General features: G+C 30.8%; 1 protein-coding gene across 1 annotated transcript in view; it reads left to right on the forward strand.

The window, feature by feature from the left end:
- Window positions 1–1916: 1916 nt before the first annotated feature.
- Window positions 1917–25996, forward strand: part of LOC132737033 (apolipoprotein R-like) — a gene marked incomplete at its 3' end in the record, with an annotated part of 29812 nt that continues 5732 nt past the window's right edge. Inside the window, exon 1 of the mRNA XM_060724263.1 lies at window positions 1917–2130. Coding sequence (XP_060580246.1) covers window positions 2070–2130 — 61 coding nt within the window. The remainder of the gene's footprint in view (window positions 2131–25996) is intronic.

Genomic DNA, 25996 nt, shown 5'->3' on the forward strand with positions numbered 1-25996 from the left:
TTAATTTGATTTATTCGAAGATTAAACAACTATTTTTTGAATTACTTCAAAAACCTCGTCTGACCCACCAGTATGCTCACATTCCTATCAATAAACCCAAAACACCTCATGTTGGAACTGCAGACGAAAGTTTCTGTTATTAAATATCACAGAATTCGGTAAGTCAACATTCCACTCAATCCACCATAAAATCGTGTGCCTTGACAAAAAAAAATTCTTACAACAAAAAGTCGGGAAATAAGGGTCGATCTTAATATTCAGGGTAAAAACATGTCAGCCGTAGAAAAGAAAGAACCAACTAATATAACAGAAAGAACCTACGGAAAAGACAGTTTCAGAATTATAACACTATGATATAGCAATTCATAACAACATGGCCTAGATTATACTTAGATATTCTTATATTACGAATGACCGTTTCGTTTCGATGTTAGATTTATACCCCTTGTCATATTATTATGCTGTGGGAGTTTGAAGTTAATGCTATTAGAAATGAAGAAGTTTGTTTAAAAATAATAATTTCTAGAAAAAAAATCAAAGGGGGCATAATTCTAAAAATAGTCAAGCTAGAGTATTGAATCTTCTTGAAATGACCTGAGTGTAAATGATATTGAATGATAGCAACCAGTCCTCTCTTGAAAAATCTGATAAAGAAGTTCCTGATAATTTCTACGAGCAGCATTTGAACACTGTTACTTCATTACGTATAACAACTCAAGATGTTGAAGGTGCCATTCAAACTCTTAATACTACTTAAGCGTCTGGCCCTGATGAAATAAGCAATCGGATCTTGTATGAAATGTTGTCCGTAATCAAATCCCCACTCTGTTTCACTTTTTAATCATCCACCCCGCTCTTGTAAGATTCTTCAAACTTGGAAAGATGTCAACATTTGCCCAATTTCTATGAAAGGCGATCCATCTTTACCCAACAGCTACCGTCCTATAACTCTCTTATGCTGCATGGAAAAAATCTTTGAACGCATTATTTTCAAGTATATTTATATTTTTCTCTATGACAATGACATTATATCTCCCCTTCAATCTGGTTTAAAACTGCGCGACTCAACTGCAATTAACCTTTCTTTACAACTCCTTCTGTAAGGTCATTGATGAAGGTCTTGAGATACGAATAGTTTTTTTCGACACTAGCAAGGCCTTCGATTAAGCGTGGCAAGGGTCTCCTGAAGAAGTTTAAGTAGCCGGTTTTCAAGGACCCCTCCTCGACTGGTTTTCGGATTTTTGTTGCCAAACCGATTTGCTTTTGTTTAATTGTTCTTTTTTTATGTGTATATTTGCATGTATTTTTATTGGGAGGAGACAAAATAACAGCTGCGTATACACGTATCAGTATTTATTTGTAGTTAACAGCGTTTAAAATTTTAGTAACTATCAGTTGATCGTCAACAAATGATCGTAAAGGATCATATTTCGCATCATTTGTTAATGTTATATTAAAGACCAACCAAGGCAAACTTCTTACAATGTAAACAGAATTAATGGTATCAGTAAATAAGGAAACGTAACACAGCATTCAAATAACTAAGTACCCTCCCAACCCTTGCTCAAAGCAAATGAATGCAATCATTCATGCACGCAACAGGAGATCGCTGAGATAACGCTAGCGAAGTACACATAATACGGGGTAAAGTGTTCGAATAAAGCAGCAATAAGATGAAAATACACATTGTCTTATCTTCAATAAAAGGATGAGACTAGCTTATATACAGATAAGTAAAACACGGATACATTGGTTGTAAATGTTAATTAGTTTTTTAATAATATATCATGTAAATAAAGTGATGATGTTTAAATGTCCTTACATTATACAGAAACAAGTTATCTGTTACACAATTTGAAGACGGTCGAGATTGATCTTTAAGAGATGAAATTAGAGCAGTTTTGTAATTCTTTTGTTGTTATATTATTTGCAAAATGCATTAAAAGCTACTGAACGTGTGAGTGTGACATATGTTAAATTGAAATATCAGTGTAAATACAGGGAAATGGAGTCGAAACCCAATGGTATATTTATATCTTCCTCATTGTAAAATAAAGTAGAAAAACAAAATGAAAGTTGTCATCGGAATTTGTTTTGTTTGTCTTGCCTATCACGGAGTAAATGCAATAGGTAAGTAATTTGTGTTTTGGTTAATTTGATAAGAATAATTGAATACAATTATCAAAAATGTATTCATGTTCAAGATAAAAATATGATTTTGCATAAATAGATGAAACATAATTTTATACATGTATTTATAATTTTAAAATAGTTTTTTTACGGAAGATACTGTAATTTGCATGTTTTACAAAATAGATATTAGCATTTAATCTATGCAGATGAATAAGTGTAGTATGTAAAATGAATTATTTTTCTTTTATGATATGTTCTGTTTTCTACTTTGAATCCATTTATAGTTGTATGTTTATATACCCATGCTGTAAATAAAATGTTTATATATTTATTTGATCAATTAATTAGATTTTGTGAAATTGATACTTTTGGTTAAATGTTGTTGGTTTATACTGCTTCTTAGACACGATTTTAAAACAATTCTTTTAAACTATGTTCTCTAAGATATTTTTTTTAAATCATAGAGAAGGAGAGTATAATAAAGTACATGATTTTAAAGATTTTAACCCTGTGTTCTCAGAAGTAGATGAAAATATAACTTCACATAAAGTTCTTAAGGCAATGACTATGCTTCAAAGAAATAAAGCGACTGGAAAAGATAACATTTTAAAGGAATCAGTGCAAGGGATATTTTATCTGGCCAATATCATAGCTATTTAGCAAAACTTTAGAATTCAGAAATCAGGACAAGAAGTTGAATCATAACATTCCATAAAAAGTAAATAAAGGACATGTAAAACATTACAGGTGATTAACTTTATTGAGTCATCTTGGTAGACTGTTTACTGACATGAAAATTAAATGGTGCAATGAAAAATAACATTATATCTGATGTGCAGTTTGTTTTTTATATAGGTAGCCCTTCTATGCATGCTTTTTTTATATTACATTACATAACGGAAAAATATTTGAACCAGAATAAAAGATTGTATTGTGCATTTATTGATTTAAAACGTTGTTTCGATTCTATATTCAGGAATGCACTTGGTGATAGATTATCTTTAAAAAGTTGTATAACGGGGTTGAATGGTAAATTATTAAGAATGATAACAAGTATGAAATCTTTTGTTAAATCATTTGTAAAGTCTTATGGTAACCAGTGGCGTCCGCTCCGAAGCGCGACGCCCCTTTATGGAATGAAATCAGATTTTGTGCAAGGGCAATTGTAACTTCTCGGGCCTTTTCGTCAGTCATAATAGCCGATCATTTTGATTGGTATGAGGGTGTTTGATTATCAAAAATGAAAGGTCGCGATATGTACAATGAATAGTGAACTGGGGAATTTCGCAATGCAAACATATTCAAATGAAATAATCTTAATTATTCGCGCTCTTGTTTTTGTTTGTATTACACAGTGTTGTTGCTGTATACCTATAAATAGAATGATGAACTTACCATTGTGAAAGTCCGAAAATCGATTTATAGAAGTAGTTCGAGTTTAACGACACGGTCATTCATGCCGTGCTATGGTTATTTTCAACGAACTGTAGAATTTTGCAGGAAATCAAATGCAAACATATTCAAACAATTAATTGTACTCTTTATAAATCTATAGAAAAAATTTAAGCATGCCATTTTTATGAATTGTTATATCATTTTGAAATTGTCTTTTCTTTTTTGAGCGGATTGTTGATTTGCCTAATAGTGTGACATTTTAACAACAGAAAACTTTCGTCTGCGATTTAAACAGGAGTTATCATGGGTTTTATGAATAGGAATGTAAATACACGGGTGGGTCAGACGAGTTTTTTTTTAAGTAAACTAATTCATTAAAATAGTAGCAATAAACTTTCTTCATTTTGATTACTATTTTGTATGTTCCAAGACAATACCACATGAACCTGAAATTCTATCAAATAACCAATGTAAATGTTGATATCCAAAAATACTCTATATATAGTATAAATAAACTTATACCATATAGGGGGTGTATTTTGGATATAATAAACCTGTATAGCTTGGATATTATCGTTAATATTGATATAATTTCAAGTTCCTGTGGGAAAAAACATTTAATATTCTAATCTCTAGCATGCCTACCAAAGTTCATGATGAACAATGTCTATCGTCTGATATACAATTCTGGTAAAAACCAATTAATCATTGAAAAATTTAAAAGAATATCTGGTCATCAGATGTCTACTAGTTCATCTTCACTGGCTGCATTTCTTGCTTGGACGCCCTTTGATGCTTTGCATCAATGCTATTCTTGTTCTTTTCTATATTTCGATTGGATTACGTCAAGAGGAGATAATTTTCTTCATTTGCCTCATTTTACTTTTGTCCACTGGTGATATGGTATTGGTTGCTTAAATTTCTCTAGATCTGCAGTACAAATAAATGTGAATAATGTAATAAATGGTAATTAAAAGTTAATACTAATAAAACCAAAATAGTAGGTTTTCGTTAAGGGGGAGGGGTGCTGGTTATATAGTCAAGACTATATAGAGGTTGTTAATGATTTTAATCGTCTAGGTGTCACATTGCATTTTACTGGCAATTTCAACTTAGGTACTCAAACTTTATATCGTAAAGGTTTAAAACTCCTAAATATTTTAATGGCAAATTTGACAAAATGTGAAAGGAAACCAAAAATAGCCTAACAGATATATGAATCTTTGGTTGGTTCTATTTTTCAATGTATGTAAGTGAAGTATGTATTTTTGATAGTCAATTAAAACAGTTAGAAAATTTTCCCATGACATTTTATAAAATATTCTTGGTGTTAGAAAATCTACTAGTACCTTTGCTGTGTACGGAGAACTTGGAAGATATCCGCTGTATATAAACTGATACTTTTCAGTTTTGGTTTGAATAAATAAGTGCAACCAATTGCTAATTTATGTTTATCTGATATAAGCAAAGGGTATACAAACGTTTTTGTGAATGTACTAATTCTTTTAGACTTTAAGAAAATCTGTGGGTTATTTTGGAACCTAAGCGTAAATCAAAATTATCTATTTTTGCTTTTTTTTATAACAGAGATTGATATATCAATATATATAAGAATAGAGAGCTGGTATAAATTCAAATGATGTATTATCTTTAAATCAATCGGAAAAGGACAGTTTTGGAATAACATCTTATTTAGAAAATATTGCATCAAGAAGTCTTATAAGTGTTGAAGATCTATCAGCACGACATCATTGCTATGAGTGCCTGTATTTGGCACTTTAGCTATTTCAAAATTGATATTTTTCAATGCATATCTTAAATGACGTCACGTCAAAGTGTTATTTTTGCACTAGTGTAATATCGTTTTTATTAAATAGAGGATATTTGTTTGTTCGTGTGTAAGATGGAATTTTATTTAATTACGTGGGCTTTAAAAACAGAACTCTCACGAGTGGCTACATGATGAAATAAAGTTACATCTTGAACTACAAACAAACACATTTTCTTTTTATTTTATGCTTTAAAACAAGTTAGAAAGAAATTGCCTTGAAATTAACATTAATATTAAAATCTTATTTACCCAATGGGAGCCTCATTGGGATACCATTTGGATTTGTTAGTCATACACCCTAAAAAGTCCAGACAATAAATAAGTGTTGACAGAAGTGTAAACATTCAAAAAGCGACTATGAAATGGGAAAACTTGGAATTGTTGAAAAGCTGCTTAACGAACGCTGGGTTGTTTGCTGATTCTTCGGGCTGATAGCTGTCATAGCTTTTCTAGTTTTCATACAACATGCGACAGATATTGCTCGTAGGATACTTAAATATGCCCAAATATCATCAAAAGCAGTTTTGCATGTGGTAGGAATGTATTTTTTCAGACTGTAAAAATGAAAAAAAAAGATAATATTTGGTGATCGTCAATTTGAATGAATAGAAGTAAGTTTTTTTTCTTCTTTTTATTACTCTTAACATTTAAGTTATTTATCAATTTCAGCTTTGTCTTTTTCTGAACAGCCTGACATGGTCAGAATTGTCAGCAAAAATAAAATTGAAGTACCACATGGGGAAAATCTTAAGAAAGTAGTTTCGTTATTGAAAATTGTGCAATTATATTTTGATATTTTTCACTGTGAAATTATCAAATATAATTGTCATGGATAAATCAGTAATCTACTGAAAAGCATAAAATAACGAAAGTGAATGACGTCCGATTGAAAAAGTGTACGAACATTCCTTGCGAATTCAATTGACCTACACCTTTTAATGCCCAAATCTTAAAGGCTATGCAAATATTTTCTATAGTTCTAGATTTTCAACGTGAACATACATTTAATTTCATATAAATCTATTCAGAATTAAATGTGTTTTTTCAACTTAACTGTTCTTTACACTTAAACGTCGTATAAGTCAGATAATATTACTCGTATTTTCTTCAAAACTGTCTTCTTACAGATATGAAGAAGACAGTTTGCTAGGACAAAACAACAAATTATCCTCGGCCTCATGCTAAAATTCTTTTTATTGTGACAAAAGAGCTATTTTAAACTGTCCCGTCTGATGAAAATAATGCCAGTTTTTTACATAGTAGAAAACATTATACTAATACTAAGAGGAAGGCAAAAAGAAATTTTGTTATACTTAAATTGTTTATCAAATTTAAGTAAACGCAACCCGCGTCAATTTTGGAAATATATTATTAAATTCAAAAAGGAAAGTAAGCCGGATTCTTCTGATATCAGTATTCATGAATTTGCCGAATATTTTAAGAGTTTATCATATTTGAATCAAAGCGATTCTGTATTTCATGGCGATACGCCTCTTCGTAATGAAAATGTCATTATAGATGAACTTGACTGACATTTTACTGTTGATGAAGTTTCTAGGATATTTAGTAGTCTGAATAGGCATAAAAGCTGTGATTATGATAAAGATGATGCTGATTTTTTTTATTGATTCTAATAACTTTATTATATTATATTTAGTAGCCATTTTTAATAAAATTTTCGATTCAGGTATATACCCTGATGCTTTGAGTAAAGGCGTAATAATTCCTATTTTTAAAAAGGGCGATGAAGCTAATCCTAGTAATTATAGGGGAATCACGTTAATAAATGTTATGGCAAAAATGTTTTCTATCATTTTTAGAAATAGAATTAACAAATGGTGTGAATCTAATGATGTCTTTAACGATTCACAATTTGGCTTCAGAGATAAACAAAGTACAAGTCATTGTATATTTTTATTACATACATTGATTCAAAAAAATTTATTTAACAAATCGAAATTATTTTGTGTTTTTATAGATTATGAAAAGGCTTTTGATACCAATGTTCAGGAAGCTTTATGGATTGAATTATGTCGATCTTATATCAGCTGTTAAATCGTAACAATGTTGAAATCTATTTATGCAAATGTTAAAGCCTGCGTTAAATTGTCTTCGAATATGTCCGATTTTTTGTTATGTCAGTATTGGTTTAAGACCTTTTCTTTTTATTTTGTTCCTCAATGATATTAATAATTGTTTAGATTTAAATAATTTATCAATGGGTGATTTGAACCAGTTATCAATGTATACATGTATGTTAATTTTTGCTGATGACATTGTTTTAATTACAACGAATGCACACAGCTTGCAAATCCAACTTGATTGTATTCATCAATACATGTACTCGATTAAATTGGGCATTTAGGTGTAAATTTTATTTACACTGGGAATATGAAAAATGCTATTAAGGTGCTCTCTGACCAAGCTCTCAAAACATATAATAGTCTCTTGTAATTATTTACTAGAGTAAATCTTGATATTAAAACTAAACTTTCATTTTGACTCAATGGTTCTACCTATTTAATTGTACGCCTCGGAGACTTGGGGCATTTATGAATGTAAGGAAATAGATAAACTTCATATAAAATTTTGTAAACATATTCTTCGGGTCCGAACACAATCTTCAAATTTAGCTTTTTTAGGTGAATTAGGTCGTTTCCTTTTATCAGTTTTAATGATAGGGAGAGCCTTGAAATACTGGATAAAGTAATGAGTAATCAACACATGCCTATTTATAAAATTTTTAGAGAGCAATGCAATTCCCAGAACGTAAATTCTTGGTCAAATAAAATTAAAACGTTATTTGATAGTCTAGGTTTCAGTGATATATGGTTAAATTTTGACTCTTCCTGTAACTATTTTTGTATTTTGAAGCAAAAATTACGCGATCAGTACATCCAAAACTGGTAAAATGGAGATTAATAATGTAACTAAATTTTAACTAATAGTAAACATTTTAAATAATAGTAAACAAAGAGAGCTATATACTAAATTTAGAATATCAGCACATAATCTCGAAATTGAATTAGGTAGATACTGGCATTGAGAAACAAAATCGTATATGTAAACTTTGTTTATCACAATCAGTTGAATCTGAGTACCATTTTTTATTATGCTGTGATAAATATTATGACTAACGACAGAAACATTTTTCAAATAATGCTTGGTCTTCAGTCCAAAAGTTCATTAATATTTTGTCATCAAAACGTAGAACTAGTATTGTAAAAAAATGCAAAGTTTTTAACGGAAGCTTATATATTGAGAAGTTTAACCCTTGAAAATAATGCTGCTTCGTAGGACTTATTCTTTGGTGAGTTAAAAATTTTCTTTATGTTTGATATTTGTTGATTATTTAAAGATTACATGTGTAGTTATTTGTGTATCTTTTATGTATACTGTATGTCTTGACCATATGTATTAGTATGTGTAAATGGTCAAACGTATTTATAATGCCGATTTGCCAATTAATGAAATGAAATTATTATGCTGAATATTACTGTATTGATTTCTAATAAACGAAATTAATGAAACATTAATTATAAATAGTCTGGGTTTGCTACTTTTGTAAACTTGATGTTTCAAGGCTTTTAAACCTCAGTGAACGGGAAACTTTTATATTGTATAACAAAGTAACTTGCGCGTTCTTTTCTAATGCGTGAGTAAGCATATTAATTGTGTTCTTGTTTTTTTCCTTATTTTGATTATTTTTGGGGAAGATTTTATTTTCTTTCTTATCATTTCACAATGTTACCTTAATATAGATAAAATCATACGAGGATAAAGGCATTTCAACCTATAACTTTTCATGCCTACTGTCATGTTAACAATGATACCTGAAATAAGAGACGCGCTTTTATTGAAAATATATTGTATAGGGTTGCACATACCATAACCAGCAATATACTGATCTGCTTATTTTCAAATAGAAATTCAAAATGTTTTAAACAGGAATCAAAATACTCGCTAGTGAATTAAAAAAAAAGAGAATGGAGTTTTTAATTGGAATATACATAGTTTGCATAAGCCTCCATGAAATTAATGCTATAACAATATGACTTAGATGAGTAACCTTTTACTTGCAAATATTGTGTTCACTTTATTTTGTCGCCTCTACGGAGTAGTGGCGACATATAGAGATCACTTCTCCGTCGTCTGTCTGTCTGTCCGTCTGTCTGTAGCTCAAGTCCTTGCGCATATTGCACGGGTTTTTTGGTTGAATGATTTTTGGCTGAGTTTTGGCCCTTTGATTAAAATGTGTTTTTTTCTGTGTGTTGCCAGATACACAAAAGCTTGTCCGGACTACTCCTCATAAACTACTGGTGCAATTTTATCCAAACTTTACAGGAATGATCAGTACCAAGTCTAGTTGTGCACTGTCCATCTGTCTGTCCGTCTGTCACAAAACTTGTCCCAACATGAAACTGGCCATCATGAGGCGACACATGTGATCACTGATCGCTCTTGTTCTTCATGTTGCTACAATTTTCAGGTTGTTATGTTTTCCTGTTATAATATTTTGATATTATTTCTTATTCTATATTTTATTATTGCATCACATTAATGATACTTTATCAAACTAATGAAATAAATTCCATTGCATAGTAGTTTCTAAATATATACAACAACAACGACAACAACAACAACAACAACAACAACAACAAAACAGCACTTTAGTACAGCTTTGTTTTAACAAACCAACCGTCATTTAATTTATAAGAAACAAATAAGGAAACATACATGTACACTTTATTTGTTAATGATATTTTTTCATATCAAAACATCACTTAAATATATATTTTAAAAATACTGTGAACGAAAACTTTTAAAAGTTATATATTTAATGGAAAGAAAAAAAAAACTACAAAAACTACAACAACAAACAAACAACAACCTCAAACTAATTATTATGCGCTTGACAAGACTATTAGCAAATTTCACGAGTATATAAAAAAGTTAAAATAAATAACAACGTTATATTGTATCTAAACATTGAATGTTTTAAGACCTGAAATTATTTAATCGCTATACATGTACGTTTACCTTCAAAATAAATACATAGTTATTAAGTTTTATTTACATAGTGTATTGAATATATTGTGTAAAATAATTAAGATCTTATTTCAAAAACTCCTTTTGGGAAAAACTGACTCTTACGAAATGTTACGATATACAATCGTGATAAGCGCGAGACTTTGTGCATTGACAACTTTATCGGATATACAGCAGATAATTGTTTGTAGAGATGTTTCTTCTACTTGAGAATATTTAAATATTTTTAAGAACGTGAAGCGCTAGTAAAATCAAAACAATTCTCTTTTTGAAGTCAATCATTGTCCAACATTTATATATAAATAAAAATCAACAACAAAGAAGTCTTTTAGAAATGAGGTTCAGAATTCTTTGGTAAGAAGGACCTGCCTAAATTGGCAAAAAACAAATCTTATTTAAATCATATTTTCTTTGACGCCACGAAAATGTCTAATGGCAATTCGTCCTTTGAGAATATACGGGACCCAAATGTACGGGAACCAATAGAATAGGAACCAAATGTACGGAAACCAAATGTACAGGAACCAAATGTTCTGAAACCAAATGTTCAGGAACTCAGTTATAAACAGTATGACATGACTTACACCGCACTGATATATTTCAATATTTCATAATAAAAACCCACCAGATACAAATCGTTTCACAAATATTCAAGTTTCAAGTTTATTGGCAAATCGACAATGAACATTGTCTTTGGCCATTTACACACATACACTATATGGCAAAGACATTTAACATCAATATAACTATAACATGTTTACATTTTACACTGATATAATCAAACAAATATACAGAAAAAATACAAGTTAATAATCAATCAATTTTATACGTAAGAGACAATGATTTAAGAATTCGTTAAGAAGCCGTGAGAAATTCTAAATAATTGTTTCGGCATTTCATTGACTCATCTATAAATTTCGCTATTTTAAAAAGTTTAAATCTATTTTTTGTTGACATAAGCTGTTTGAATTTATGAACATTTGGCCATGGGATATTTCCCAAGTATTGTCTTCTTAAATCATCATATTTATTACAACATAGCAAAAAATGGTACTCAGATTCAATAACATTTTGATTACATAATTTACATAATCTATTCTGTCTATCAATCCCATTAAATCTCTCTTGTTCAATTTCCAATTATGTGAACTAAGTCTAAAGCGAGTAAGAGATTTTCTTGTAGTCTCATTGCTAATTGAAATTAAATAATCTTCAAACTCAAAAAATTGTTTAAACTTACAATAATAGTGTAATTTCGGTGAAGTATTAATTGTATGATTCCAATCTTGAATAAACTGGTCCCGAATCCTACTTTTAAACAAATTTAAATAATTTGCATTACAGTCGTAATTTAAGCGAATATTTGTAAGACCTAAATGATCAATAATTGAATGGAGTTTAGAAGCCCAACAATTTGTGTTTACATTATTACATAGGTCTCTATATAACATATACATAGGGGAGTCGGGAGTTTTCATAAACTTTAACCAAAATTTTATAGACCTTTCTTTACAAATGACTGATAATGGGATAATATTAAAACATTTACTTTGAGTTATTAAGTTACGATCTTTACAAGCAATGTAAGAGCGATAGAATGCTGCCCTGGTTGTTTTGTATTTTGATTGTTTTTATTTGTTGGGTTGTAATACCAAACAAATAATGGTAGCGAAATTTCAGACTCTGATATGCTTATTTGCAATTCCGAAAGTAGTGCGTACTCCTCGAAGCTGTTACTTTTCTAATCGAGGCAATATTTATAAGTACACTAACGCCGAAAGTACATCCTATATCAACTCGTATTTCTTTTAATTTCAATGGATTATGAATGTAACTATTATTATTTAATCAGAAGTATAACGAATTTGTATTGTGTAGGGTTACGGCTACTATATGATAATATTTATTTTTGGTCGTTATATGCGTCTTATTTATACAATGAACTGCCATATGATCGATGACATTTGACGAACATACGCAGGTGGATCTTCGTCACAGTTTAGCATAATAATAACTATATAGGATGTCCTTTGTGGCACAGAGGTAACATACATACAACTTTTGTTTGTTTTTATCTCGTTCCCGCGAAAATCTCGTGGGAACAAGTAACTAAGTCATGGGAACGAGATAAAAAGGAGTGCAGTTAAAAAAGTATTGCATTTGAAATCAGAGTAGCACAATAAAAAAAGAGCCGTGTAATAAAAAAAGGACAGCGTACGTAAGCTATGTTGAGGAAACGACTTACTCGTGCGAACGAGTTAGCTATATGTCGAGGGAACGAGTTAGCTATTTGTCGAGGGAACGACTTACTTACTTAGACAAAATAGCTATATGTCGAGGGACCAAATTAGCTATATGTCGAGGGAACGAGTTAGCTATATGTCGAGGGAAGGACTTACTTACTCTTGGGAAGGAGGTAGCTATATGTGGAGGGAACGAGTAAGCTATATGTGGAGGGAACGAGTACTCTATAGACCTTTTTACAATACGATTCTTCCAAAGTAACCGATGTTGCATTTCGCGCATGCGCATTCCGCGTAGGGCAAAAGCGCGGTTAAATTGAGAACAGTGTATGATACTTTAAGGCTTTAATAGTCGTGATTCCATGTTATGTCAACCAGAAAACAGTAATGTTTGGATGACTTAAAGCGGTAAGTACTTAAAAAGTTAATTGGTATTGATAACAGATATGATAAATATGCGGGACTAATAATCCAATGGTCAAAAAGCGCACACAAAAGTCGTCTGTTTTAGGTATCATTAGACGACTTTTTCATCTGTTATTAAAATTTAAACAGCAGCGTGTTAAAGATTAAATTTTATTACCCCTGTATTACATAATATTACTTGTATCATAGTTTGGGAACCTTTCTGTTGAAAAAGTGTCAGAGTTAAATCGTATACATGTACATATACATGCACAGTGCGGTAACTGGAGTGCAGGTATCAGTTACCCGCACTCCAGATCATGCCCGTTGATTGGCTCATTTTTGCTGGGGTTTACATATTGTGACGGCAGAGAAAGGGAAAGCGGCAGAAATATCATATTTAGATGCTCGATCATTAGTTACTTTTTCCCGGGGTTTAAAATTGTGACAACAGGGAACGTGTTTTTATGTTTGACTATGATACAAAAGAGAAAGAACACCAAAACACTCTGCAATCTGATTTATACTCGGGGGCTACGCCCCCCTCGTACAAATCAGATAGCCTCGTGTTTCGGTGCTCTTTCTATTACACAATGTGTATTGTACGCTTCCTTTTTGATTGGCCAGGAGGTAAGTGTCAAACAGATTGACACGCGACGCGGTTGTTTTTTTTCCAGCTATAATATCACTCAACCGGAACGTTTCAGTATCATGACATAGTTTATCACGTACAAATATGAAAATCGTAATTTAAGTAACTTTTATATACACCGATCTCATCAATGTTTATTGATTTTGAGAAGTGACTTGCATTAAAAATATTGACAGAAGTTACGAGGAACAGGAAAAATTGTGTGTTATTTCACTTTCCTTAAAGATTTGGAAAAAAAATAACAAACGTTATTTAAAATATATTTTGGACTTAAAATTATCTGCATCACAGTCAAATAAAGGGTAAAATCAGGCAAACTGAACACTTAAAATGCATTATCACCGTGATTGCTCTGACTTTTTTCAGAATGATAACTAACCTCGATTTCATATGTTTTAAAATCTCTTTTATCTTTTTATGAACTATTTCAACAATAAATTAGTTGACTCCCATTTGAATAATAGATATAATTCCACATTTTCTTAAAAAAATCTCAATGTCAGGTCCGTGAACTTAAGGGGAAATTCTTAAACAATTTCCTTTTCCATGCCTTTGTATCGCAATCTTGGCCACAAAGCTATAAAGATATTTTTTCTATTTTTGTTAAAAGCTAATTTATATAATTTTCTACTTTTACTTTAAACTAACTCAGAATTGTCTGGGTTTTTTTGGGGTTTTTTTAATGCGTTTATTTAAGGTCGCCGCCGGAAAGCCCATATAGGCGACCGTACACTCAAATCGGGCCATCCTAGAGCGTCCCGCCGAGATTTTTTCGTCGATTTTTTTCCAGCTTTATTGGTGGTAAAATCACCCACCTTCCGTAAGCCAGCTAGATGGCTTCCTCACATGAAAGATTTCGACCCGAGTGAGAATCGAAACTACAGCGGTGAGGGACCTGTGATCGCAAGTCAGCGACCTTAACCACTCGGCCACGGAGGCCCCTTCGGAATTGTCTGTAAACTTCTTCTATATTTCTATATTATTCTATGCCCTTTTTGCCCTACGCAGATTGCGCATGCGCGGGAAAATACTACTTCCGATCGATTTTTCATAGCAACGGACCGCGTCGTAAAAAGGTTTATTTGTGGAGGGTACGAGTTAGCTATAAGTCGAGGGAACGAGTTAGCAATATGTCTTGAAAACGAGTTAGCAATATGTCGGGGAACGAATTAGCAATATGTCTTGGAAACGAGTTAGCTATATGTCGAGGGAACATGTGAGCTAAATGTCGTGGGTACGAGTTAGCTATAAGTCGGGGGAACAAGTTAGCAATATGTCTTGAAAACGATTTAGCAATATGTCGAGGGAACGAGTTAGCAAAATATCGTGGAAACGAGTTAGCTATATGTCGTGGAAACGAGTTAGCTATATGTCGTGGGTACGAGTTAGCTATAAGTCTAGGGAACAAGTTAGCAATATGTCTTGAAAACGAGTTAGCAATATGTCGTGGAAACGAGTTAGCTATATGTCGAGGGAACATGTTAGCTAAATGTCTTGTGAACGAGTAAGCTATATGTCATGGGAACGAGTAAGCTATATGTCGTGGGAACGAACTAGCTATATGTCAATATGTCGTGGAAACGAATAAGCTATATGTCGTGGGAAGAGTTAGCTATTTATCTTGTAAACGAGTTAGCTATATGTCGTGGGAACTACTTACTTACTCGTGGGATTTTATATGTCAAGGGAATGAGTTAGCTATAAGTCGAGGGAACAAGTTAGCAATATGCCTTTTAAACGAGTTAGCAATATATCGAGGAAACGAGTAAGCTATTTGTCTTGTGAACGAGTTAGCTATTCGTCGAGGGAACGACTTACTTACTTAGGGGAACAAATTAGCTATATGTCGAGGGACCGAATTAGCTATATGTCGAGGGAACGAGTTAGCTATATGTATAATAATAATAATAATAATAATAATAATAATAATAAAGACTTTATTTAACGAGAGAACTCATTTGAACAAACATATCAATCTTCCATGAGGCCCTCAACAAGGAACAATAAAAATTTAACATATTCAAACTATTAAAATACATAAATGTAAAAACATACAGGAGATTATCAATTTGTATACATCAATGCGTGATAAAACCTCAAGTATAAGGTTTTAAAATGGTTAACAGATGTAGCAGACTTAATATAATCAGGAAGGCCGTTCCAAATACAAGATCCAGAATAAACAAAAGACATACGAAATTGTTCAGTATTTGGTCTAGGGGTATAAAGTTGAAAATCAGATGATGAACGCAAAATGCGAGTATGAACATCTGACGATAAAATGAAATTATTCAATAAATAGGAAGGCGCCTGATTATTTATTATTTTAAACATCATAATAGCTTTTTTGAAAAACAACCCTCTGTGAAAAGGTCATCCAGCGGAGTTCAGAAAAAAGTTCAGCAGATGGAGTGTCATAATCTTTGTCTAGAATTAGTCTTGCAGTTCTCTTTTGGAACTTAATGAGTTTATCTTCTAGAAAAGACGTACAGTTACCATAAATTATGCAACAATAATCAAGATGTGGTAAAATATATGCATTGTAAAACATTTTACGTACAGGTATAGATATAAATAATTTTATACGTGATAATAAATGTAACAATGAGTTACACTTTTTAAGAATATTATCAATATGGCTTTGCCAAGACAAGGTGTTCTTAATTGTAATACCCAATAATTTTTCTTCAGAGCTACAAAAAATTTGCTCTGTTTTATATAAAATACAAGGATTACTTTCATGAATATAATTGTGCTTGTGTTTTGAGGAAATATACATGACCTTAGTTTTGTTAACATTGATAGACATGCGATTCAAATCACACCATTTGTTGGCATTTAAAAGATCATGAGTAAGAGATTCAACTACTCTGTTTAGGGATACATCAGAGGTTGAAAGGGTGGTGTCATCAGCAAAAATATCAGTTTCTGTTTTTCCCATAGACAAAGGCAGGTCATTGATATAGATTAAAAACAGTATAGGACCTAGCACTGAGCCCTGAGGAACTCCAGTAGTTACTGAACTTGACTCTGAATATAAACCGGATATGTAAGTTTGTTGGGTTCTGCAATCTAAGTAGGAGGAAAACCAAGCAACTGATGAAGGGTCTAGGTTATACATTCTAAGCTTTTCAATAATAATAGAGTGATCCACATAGTCAAAAGCTTCAGAGAGATCAAGGAAAATTGAACCAACTATTTCATTTTTGTCAATAGCTGTAATCCAATCATCAATAATTCTAATCAATGCTGTTTGACATGAATGATTTGACCTGAATCCAGACTGACGTTGGTATAGAAGTTGATTTTTCTCAAAGTATTGCTTTAAATGGGAACTGACATGACGTTCAAGAATAAGTGATATCAAGGGAAGTATGGAAATTGGCCTATAATTTCCGCTTTCGAGAACTTCCGGTTCCGCTTTCGAGTAAAAAGTAAACAATCTTTCTATGATGTAAAAGAGGCCAAGTAAATCACTTATACGCTGGATAGAAAGCAGAAATACCGACAAAATGATGTATAAAGCTACGTAAGGTGAATGCTGATATGACTTTTTGAAATATTTATGAAAATTTATCGAAAATTTCGAGTGTCTGGTGTTTAACGTATAACGTTAAGTGGGTGGGATATCTCAGGTAAAAAATTTACCTGTACACATCGCCTGATTAAAAATTCGTCACGCTTGATCGAACTTTAGCTATGAAAAGTACTGTTTAGTTAAAAAGCAGTTATGTAACATAATTATAATATACATATATCATTGAAAATGAGCTCGCGGACAAAGCGAGGGCTTTCATCAACAAACAGTGAAGGAGAATGTACTAGCGCTTTAGACTCAACAGTCTTTAAAGATTCAGATTTTTCGCCAATTGACGAAAAAAAGAAAGAAAAAACAAAAAGCAGAAAAAAACAAAAAACAATGGCTGATTTTATGGAAAACATCTAATAAACAAGATCTTCTAGGTAATAAATCCGTAGAAAAAAAAGTTAGGACACGATAAAAAATAAAAATTGTCAAATGTAATTACAAAAAGTGATATTTCTTTAATAAGACAGGTTTCATTGACACCGTAAATGAAATGAAAAGAGCAGTTTCTCAGCTCACTCGTAAAGCGTTTGGAAATACTTGAGGGGAGTGTCCATGACCAGGCGTCTGAAACAGATCAACTTAAAAAAGATTTGAAAAACAAAACAAAATGAATTAGATGAAATAAAGGACAAAATGCAATGTATTTGTGATAGGTCAGACGAGAAACTGAAACAAATGACAGGGTTTTAAATGACATAGAGCAGTACAGCCGCAGAAACAACATTAGAATATATGGTGTTCCTGGCGATTCAAAAAAAACAGTCCTCTCAGGAAACAACTACAAAGGTCGTGTCCCTTTTGAACGAAAAACTTTCAATGTCAATAAACAGAAGAGAACATTGATATAGCAAACACAGGCTAGGGCAGTACAAAGGGAAAGAATCGACCTGTATTGTAAAGTTTGTACGAAAGACAAGTTAAAAATGAAGTTTTTTTCGAAAAAAATAAAGAGATTGAAAACAACAAAATATTTTCATAAACCATGATATTCACGTGGTTGAATCAACAGGTTGCTATCTTCTCTTCGCCTTAAAGATATAAAATGCAGTAAAAAATGCTGGTGTACGGATGGAAAGATTTTGCGACATTCATGACGACCAAAATGGAATAAAAACGATTTAAGACAAAAAGAAATCAAGTTTGTCGATTTTTGATTACTGGTTGAACCTTCCGTGGCCCAGGAAAAGGAAATCCCAAATAGACTATTTAGAGATAAAACATGATAATATGGACAGCCTTTGACTTTAAATTTTTTTTCTCCCTAAATAAACAGTTATACGGAATATGAAAATGCTAAAAACTTAAGTTACAATGATTTTAAAATAACAAATGTTACATATACTTGACATTTAGCAAAAAAATTTTGTTTGCTTTTGTTGTTTTTTATTTCAATCTTTTTGGTATAGTCTCTGTAATGATCTTGTCTTTTTTACCAAGACATTACCCTAGAGATATTTTCATGCATATCTTTGTGTTTTAGCGTGACTATAATAAATAAATAATAATAATAATAACAATAAAAAAGCAATAATATTAATAAAAAGCAATATAATCAATAAAATAATCACAAAGATAGATTTTTTTTAGTATGTTTAAACATGTTTTTTTTTTTTTTTTTTTTTTTTTTTTAATCTCTCTGTAAATGATCTTATCTGTTTCGTTTTGTTTTTCGCTTTTTCCCAAAGACATTACTTTGAGGTTATTTTTCAATATAACTTTAATTTAGTGATACACTATTCATTGTGCTTTAAAAAATTTTGTTTTTGGTTTTTTCTCCATCACTCTATTCATGCAGCACATAATAAATGCATAAATACTTAGAAGTCAGTTTTATAAAAGTGCATATTATGCCTTAAGGTAGACCATGGGTAATGCATTACCTCCACTTTGAAGAGTATTCAAATAGGCTAGAATCGCTTGTAAACTACATTGAAATTGAGGGGCGTGGGTTCAAACCCCAGAAGGGGCAACTTTTTTTTTTTTCTTTTTTCTTTTTAACATTTTTATGTATCTCTCTGATCCCTTATGGAAGACAAAAAAGTTTTTTGATTTTAATCATATAATTATTTTATGGTATTTTTTTTGGTTAAATAATGCCAAAATGTATAACAAATATATGATACCAGATATTTTCAAAGTTCGATAAAATAAAAACTACACGGTAAAGTATTTTATATTTTCGCATCCAATGAATCAACTAATATACCTTTGAAAAAAAATTTAGGCAAAGTTGAAAACAGACCCTCATTTCGATAAATTTAGGATATTTTGAATTAAGGCATTTTAGATAGGGAAATGGTAAAATTAGTGTTTAAAAGTGGGTGGAGAGTAGGGTTATATTTTTATACATTTTAAGAACAATTTTTTAGAACCAAACATTTTGGTTGTGTAATGTGTTACTTGAATGTTATTATTTGTTTCTTAACAATGAGCAATAGAAAAAACATTTTTTATAATGATGATATTTAGAGATTATTTACAGTTTCCTCATTTCTAAAAATAAGCCCTTCAAATGGCAAGGTCTTAGTTCAGAAATATATCCATAACTCATAAACCACACGGTAAATTTTATTTAAATTTTGCATACAGGTGACCTTGAAGACATATAACTGTCCTATGTTGTCAATTTTACAGTTCTTTAGGGTGCCCATTACCCATGGTCTACCTTAAAGTTATATCTCTGCAAGAATCAACACTTAGCATTTACTGTATGCTTAAATATATATGATGCCCAAAATTAATATCTATTGGTTTGAACTGTTCTCTTTTTTTTCTCACAATGAAACTTTTTTTATGCATTTTTCTGTATATTTTTTTTTACTCAAAGTAAATTGTCTACCATTTTTCTTTTTATGTTTTATATTTTTCTAAGAAATAAATGTAAGCTTTTAAGAAAATATCAGACGCTTCTATCTTAATTTTAGCTCGACTTTTCAAATTGCTTTTTTTTATTATAGCTATATTTATTTAAACTAAAATTATTCTGGTTAAAGAAGACAGTGTCTTTCAAGCACTTGTTTATATACAGAAGAAAAAGAAGAATAGTCCAGCCATCTGGGGTTCATTTTACTCTCACATTTTTGCATTTATACAAAATGAAAAATATATCCAGTCTATAAGTGATTTATTTATTTTTATCAAGTTTTATACTGGGAACAATTGTCCTTTCTGTGTTTATTTATATATATGTGTGTGTGTGTCTGTAACTGTTTATGTATGTATGAATGATTTATTGATTTGTTTGTGTTTTGTTCACATTACCTTCCTTGAAGCATGTATTTTTTTCTTTTTCAAATTATACGTTTTAGATGAATTCAAGTAGCCTAAAAATATCCTATCTTTTAATTGTAGAGGTCTTAACGGTTCAAAAAAGAGAATTGAGTTATTTAGATTTTTGAAGCAGAAAAATTGCAGTATTTACTGTCTACAAGATACACACTTAACGTTAAATATGAATAAAAATATATACTGTGAATGGAATAGTGAATGTTTCCTGAGCCAAGGGACAGTTCCAATTCACGGGGAGTTGCAATTCTTTTTAATAAAAAATATTGAATATAATATTCATAGCAAACATATTTGATAACAAAGGAAACTTTATTGTTTTAGACTTAACAATTGAGGGGAAAAAGATTAACCCTTATAAATCTTTACGGTCCAAATACAGATCAACCAATTTTTTACAGTGAACTGTTTGATATCATTGACAGAATAGGAAACGATTCTTATATCCTGTGTGGAGATTTTAACTTAGTTCTAGATCCTGACAAAGAATATTACAACTATAAATTTTGTAAATAATATTAAAAGCTAGAAATTTTATATTACAAAATATTGATCAGCGAAAATCTTGTTGATCCATTCAGAGAATTTTTTCCAAATCTGAACAGATACACTTGGCGTAAACCGACTCCACTCCAACAAGCACGCCTTGATTTTTTTCCTGGTAACTGAAACAATTTTCCATCATGTAGAAAATATTAAATTGAGACAAGCATCAGTCAGATCATTCAATTGTTATAATGAAGATAAAGTTTAATGACTTTATACACGGAAAAGGTCTATGGAAACATATTTAATTCCCTTTTAAAAGATATAGATTATTTGAATAAAATACAGACAAAAAATAGTTGATATTAAAAAACAGTATGCTTTACCTATATATAACCTTGAAAATATATCGGAAATACCAAATGGATGAAATTCAGTTTTACCGATAAACGATTAGTTGTTTTTAGAAACACTTTTAATGGAACTGAGAGGGATAGCTATATCTTACAGCAGTTATCTTAAGAAAAAAGAAAGAAATGATGAAAAAAGAATAATAAATGAAATACATGAAATCGAATCAAACTTGTTCAGACGATAAAACTTAACCGATTGCAAGAATTGCAAAATAATTTAAAAGAACTTAATAATATTCAGCTTCAAGGTTATCTTATAAGGTCAAGAGCAAAATGGACGTTAGAAGGGAGAAAAACCTTCAATTTTTTTTTGCGGTTTAGAAAAACATAGTTACATAACTAAGACTATACATCAGATTCAAAAAAGACGACGGAGTATTCTTAATGATCAAAAGTGAATATTAAAAGAAATTGAAGATTTTTACAGAACTCTTTTCAGCAAAAAATCAGCATATGATGCAAATGATCAATTTTTACAATTTGTGGAAAATATAGATGCACCGGTTTTAAGTGAATCGGAATCCAATGTATTAGAAGGCTTATATAAATTATGAAGAAGCTAGTAAAGTTTTACAAAATATGGCAAATAATAAAAGCCCGGGACATCAGGCTTTAGTGCAGATTTTTATAAGGTATTCTGGAAAAATTTAGGTCCTTTTGTGGTAAGAGCTATCAATGATGCTTATACTTTCAAATAAATTGTCAGTGACCTAAACACAAGGTGTAATAACATGTATTCCAAAGAAAATAAACCTAAACAATTCGTGAAAAATTGGAGACCTATAACACTTCTAAATACCGTATACAAAATTGCTGCAGGTTGCATAGCGAATCGAATGAAACTTACTCTAGATAAACTAATTAATAAAAGATCAAACAGGTTTCATCAAAGGAAGATATATTGGAGAAAATACCCGTCTTATCTATGATATCATGCAGTATACTGAAGAAAATAACATTCCTGGACTTTTTTCCTTTTAATAGATTTTGAAAAAGTTTTGATTCACTCTCTTGGTCATTTGTACAGAATACTCTGTCTTTTTTTAACTTTGGTCCGTCTATAAAAAAAATGGTTTGATATTTTATATAAGGATGCAACTTCTGCTGTTAATCAATGTGGGTTTTTATCAAATTTTGTAAAAATAGGTAGAGGCTGCCGACAAGGAGATCCTCTTTCATGTTATATTTTTATATTATGTGCTGAAGTTCTAGCTTTAAAAATAAGAAATAATAAGATTATTAAAGGAATAAACATTAACAATGTAGAACATAAATTGTCACAATTTGCAGATGACACAACAATGATTTTAGATGGATCAAGTGCGTCTTTAAATAAATCTTTGGAAATCTTGCCAGATTTTGCACAACTATCGGGACTTAATGTTAATTTTGATAAAACTAAGGTTGTGTGGATAGGAAAAATGAAATATTCTCAAAACAGTATAAAAACAAGATGGAAATTGTCTTGGAATCAACATCAATTTAAAATGTTAGGCATAAATTTTCATGTTTGACTTAAGTAAAAATAATAGATTTAAACTATAGCGAAAGAATAGAAAATATCCGAAAGGTTATTCAAAATTGGAAAAGAAGAATTCTCACACCAATAGGTAAAATTGCTGTCATTAAATCTCTTTTGATTTCATCTCTTAATCATTTATTCATTTCACTACCAAACCCTTCTGAAAATGTAATCAGTGTATTAAATAAAATGTTTTATGACTTTATTTGGCAAGGAAATGTAAAAATTAAGTCTTCCGTTATTGTAAAAAACTATGATGAGGGCGGCTTGCAGATGATAAATATTTCTGCCTTTATCATGTCATTAAAAATAACATGGTTTAAAAGAATAATCTCAAATGCTAGTTGGAAAAGTATTCTTTACGACAAAATAGATATGCAAAAGTTTTTTCACTGCGGAAACCATTATTTTGATAAACTTGCAAAAGAAACAAACAATCTTTTTTGGAAGGACACTTTTACAGCATTTTCACGCTTTATTGAATTAATTCCAATCGAAAATCATTCTTTCGGAAAACATCCTTTATTTTATAACAATAACATATTAATTGGTTCAAAAAGCGTATGTTTAAAATCATGGTTCGATGCTGGAGTTTGTAACATAGAACACCTTATATCTGATGGAAAGTTTTTATCTTATAATGAATTTATTAAAAGATACAATGTCCAATCTAATATCTTAATTTTCAACGGTATGATTCTATCAGTAAAGCAATTTTTAAATAAATATAATATAATCTATAACATCCAACAGAAAAGCATTGGTCCAGACATACCGCTATACTTTAAAGATATTATATCAGACATAAATGGAGCAAAACCTTTCTATAATATATTAAATAAAAACAAATCAAAGCCAACAAGTATCGAAAAATGGACAAATAACCTTTATTTAGCTTTTAGTGAAAACGAATGGAAAATTATATTCGAAATGCCTTTTAGAATTACAAAATGTGCTAAGTTGCAATGGTCCCAAACAAGAATTTTACACAGGATTATTGGAACCAATCATCTTTTATACAAAATTAAGTATAAAGAAAGTCCTTTATGTTCTTTTTGTAGTAATGATGTTGAAAGCATTGAGCATCTATTCTGGATGTGTCCCATTGTTAAAAAATTTATAAAGGAATTTCTTAAAATAAATGAAGCACCTTTTTATCTTTGGGTATAAAAGAAATGATGTTTGGCTATAATGCAAAGGATGATTTATCTAACGCAAAAAACTTATTTTAAGTATACTTTAAAATGTATATTTATCAGTGTAAAATGCTTGATCTTTCTTTATCAATGATTGCAGCCAAAAACTTTATAACACAAAAGCTCAAGACTGATAAAGAGGTAGCAATCATAAATAATAGATTACCGAAGTTTGAAAATGTTTGGAGTCTTTTTAGAAAATTTATTTTTTCTATTTTAAAAAAGAAAAATGTCAGCTGAGAAAATATTATTTCTACACTGAAAAGTACTGTTTTTGAGTTTAAGTAATTAAGAAATAATTCAAGCCAAAATAGCATGCTTTAGATTTTATATACTGTTGATGCTTTTGAAACTATTTCTTAAAAAAAATACGGTTATGAGTGCGAGTATGAATGCATGTGTCGTCCTTGTCTCTTTGTGTTTTTTTGTTGTTGTTGTTGTTGTTGTTATTTTGTGTGTGTGTGTGCGTGTGTGTTGGTGTGTGTGTGTGTGTGTTTTCTTTTTGATTTTTTTTTGTAATTGTTGTTTTTTTTCTTTCATTACATTGGTTCCACATCTGGTATAACCGTTCATATGCATGAAAACAAATAATTGTAAAACCACTGTGGGATGTGCTTCGACCCACAAATGGTTATATGACGAAGCGAATAAATGGGGTTACCCCATGTGGGGCCTGAAAAAAAATATTCTTTTATCACTTTTAGAACCCTTTTTATGTATAGGAATGACTTTTGCATTTTTGAATGATTTAGGAAATGTATTGTTAAGAATACTGTTATTGAATATAGTGGTAAGTATGGGAGCAATAATATGAGCCGATAACTTTAGAAACCTTGCACTGAGACCATCTGACCCACATGACTTTGTAATATCAATCGATTTTAATTGGTTCAACACATAAGAGAGCTCTATTTCAGGTATTTTGAAAGGGAGTATATGCTGAAGTTTAGATGCATTTAGTTCAACAAGCTCAGGATTTTCATAACCAGTCTGATTAATGGTATGATGGGATTGGTGGAGATTCACAAATTGTCTGTTGAATAAATTTGCAGTGATTAAAGGGTCAGAAACCGGGTTGCCATCATCATCATCAATAAAATGTGTTTGAACCTTGGATTTGTAACCAGATAATTCATTTAGACCAGTCCATAATTTCTTTGGGTTGTGTTTGTTTTTATTGATGGTATCATTATAATATTGTCGCTTAGAATCATATATGAGAGACTTAACGTGTTGTTTCCATATGTTGTAATTATATGTGTCATTAACCCTATGAAACTGGTGTTTTGTTTTAATAGCATCGAGGATGTTTTTATTAATCCAGTTTGGTTGGGTGACCTTCTTTACTCGTTTTTTTCTGGTTGGTGCATGTTTTTCAAGGACAGACAAAAATTTATCAGTGAACAAATCTATAGAGTTATCTTGATTTTCTACAGATGCTACTTCTGACCAGGGTTGCTCTGACAATTCGGTTAAAAATCGATTTTCATCAAAGTGTTTAAGAGACCGGAAGGTTATTGTCTTATGCATGGGACCTTTAACACTGATATTTGAAAGTTTGCGTGTAAGACAAATGGGAAAATGGTCACTAATGGATAAGGAAGGTACAAAAACATCGACTATATTTTGAGGCATGTTTGAAAATGCATGATCTATCAATGTAGCAGAGCTTGAAGTTACTCTGGTAGGAGATTCAACAAGCTGAGAAAAATTTACAGACTGCATTAGATCTAACCAAGATTTAGAACAATTATCATGCTTCAAAATATCATAGTTAAAATCTCCAATAACAATACA

The sequence above is a fragment of the Ruditapes philippinarum genome, unplaced genomic scaffold, assembly GCF_026571515.1.
Source record: "Ruditapes philippinarum isolate M1 unplaced genomic scaffold, ASM2657151v2 ctg7699_1_1_1_1, whole genome shotgun sequence".
Taxonomy (NCBI): Eukaryota; Metazoa; Mollusca; class Bivalvia; order Venerida; family Veneridae; genus Ruditapes; species Ruditapes philippinarum.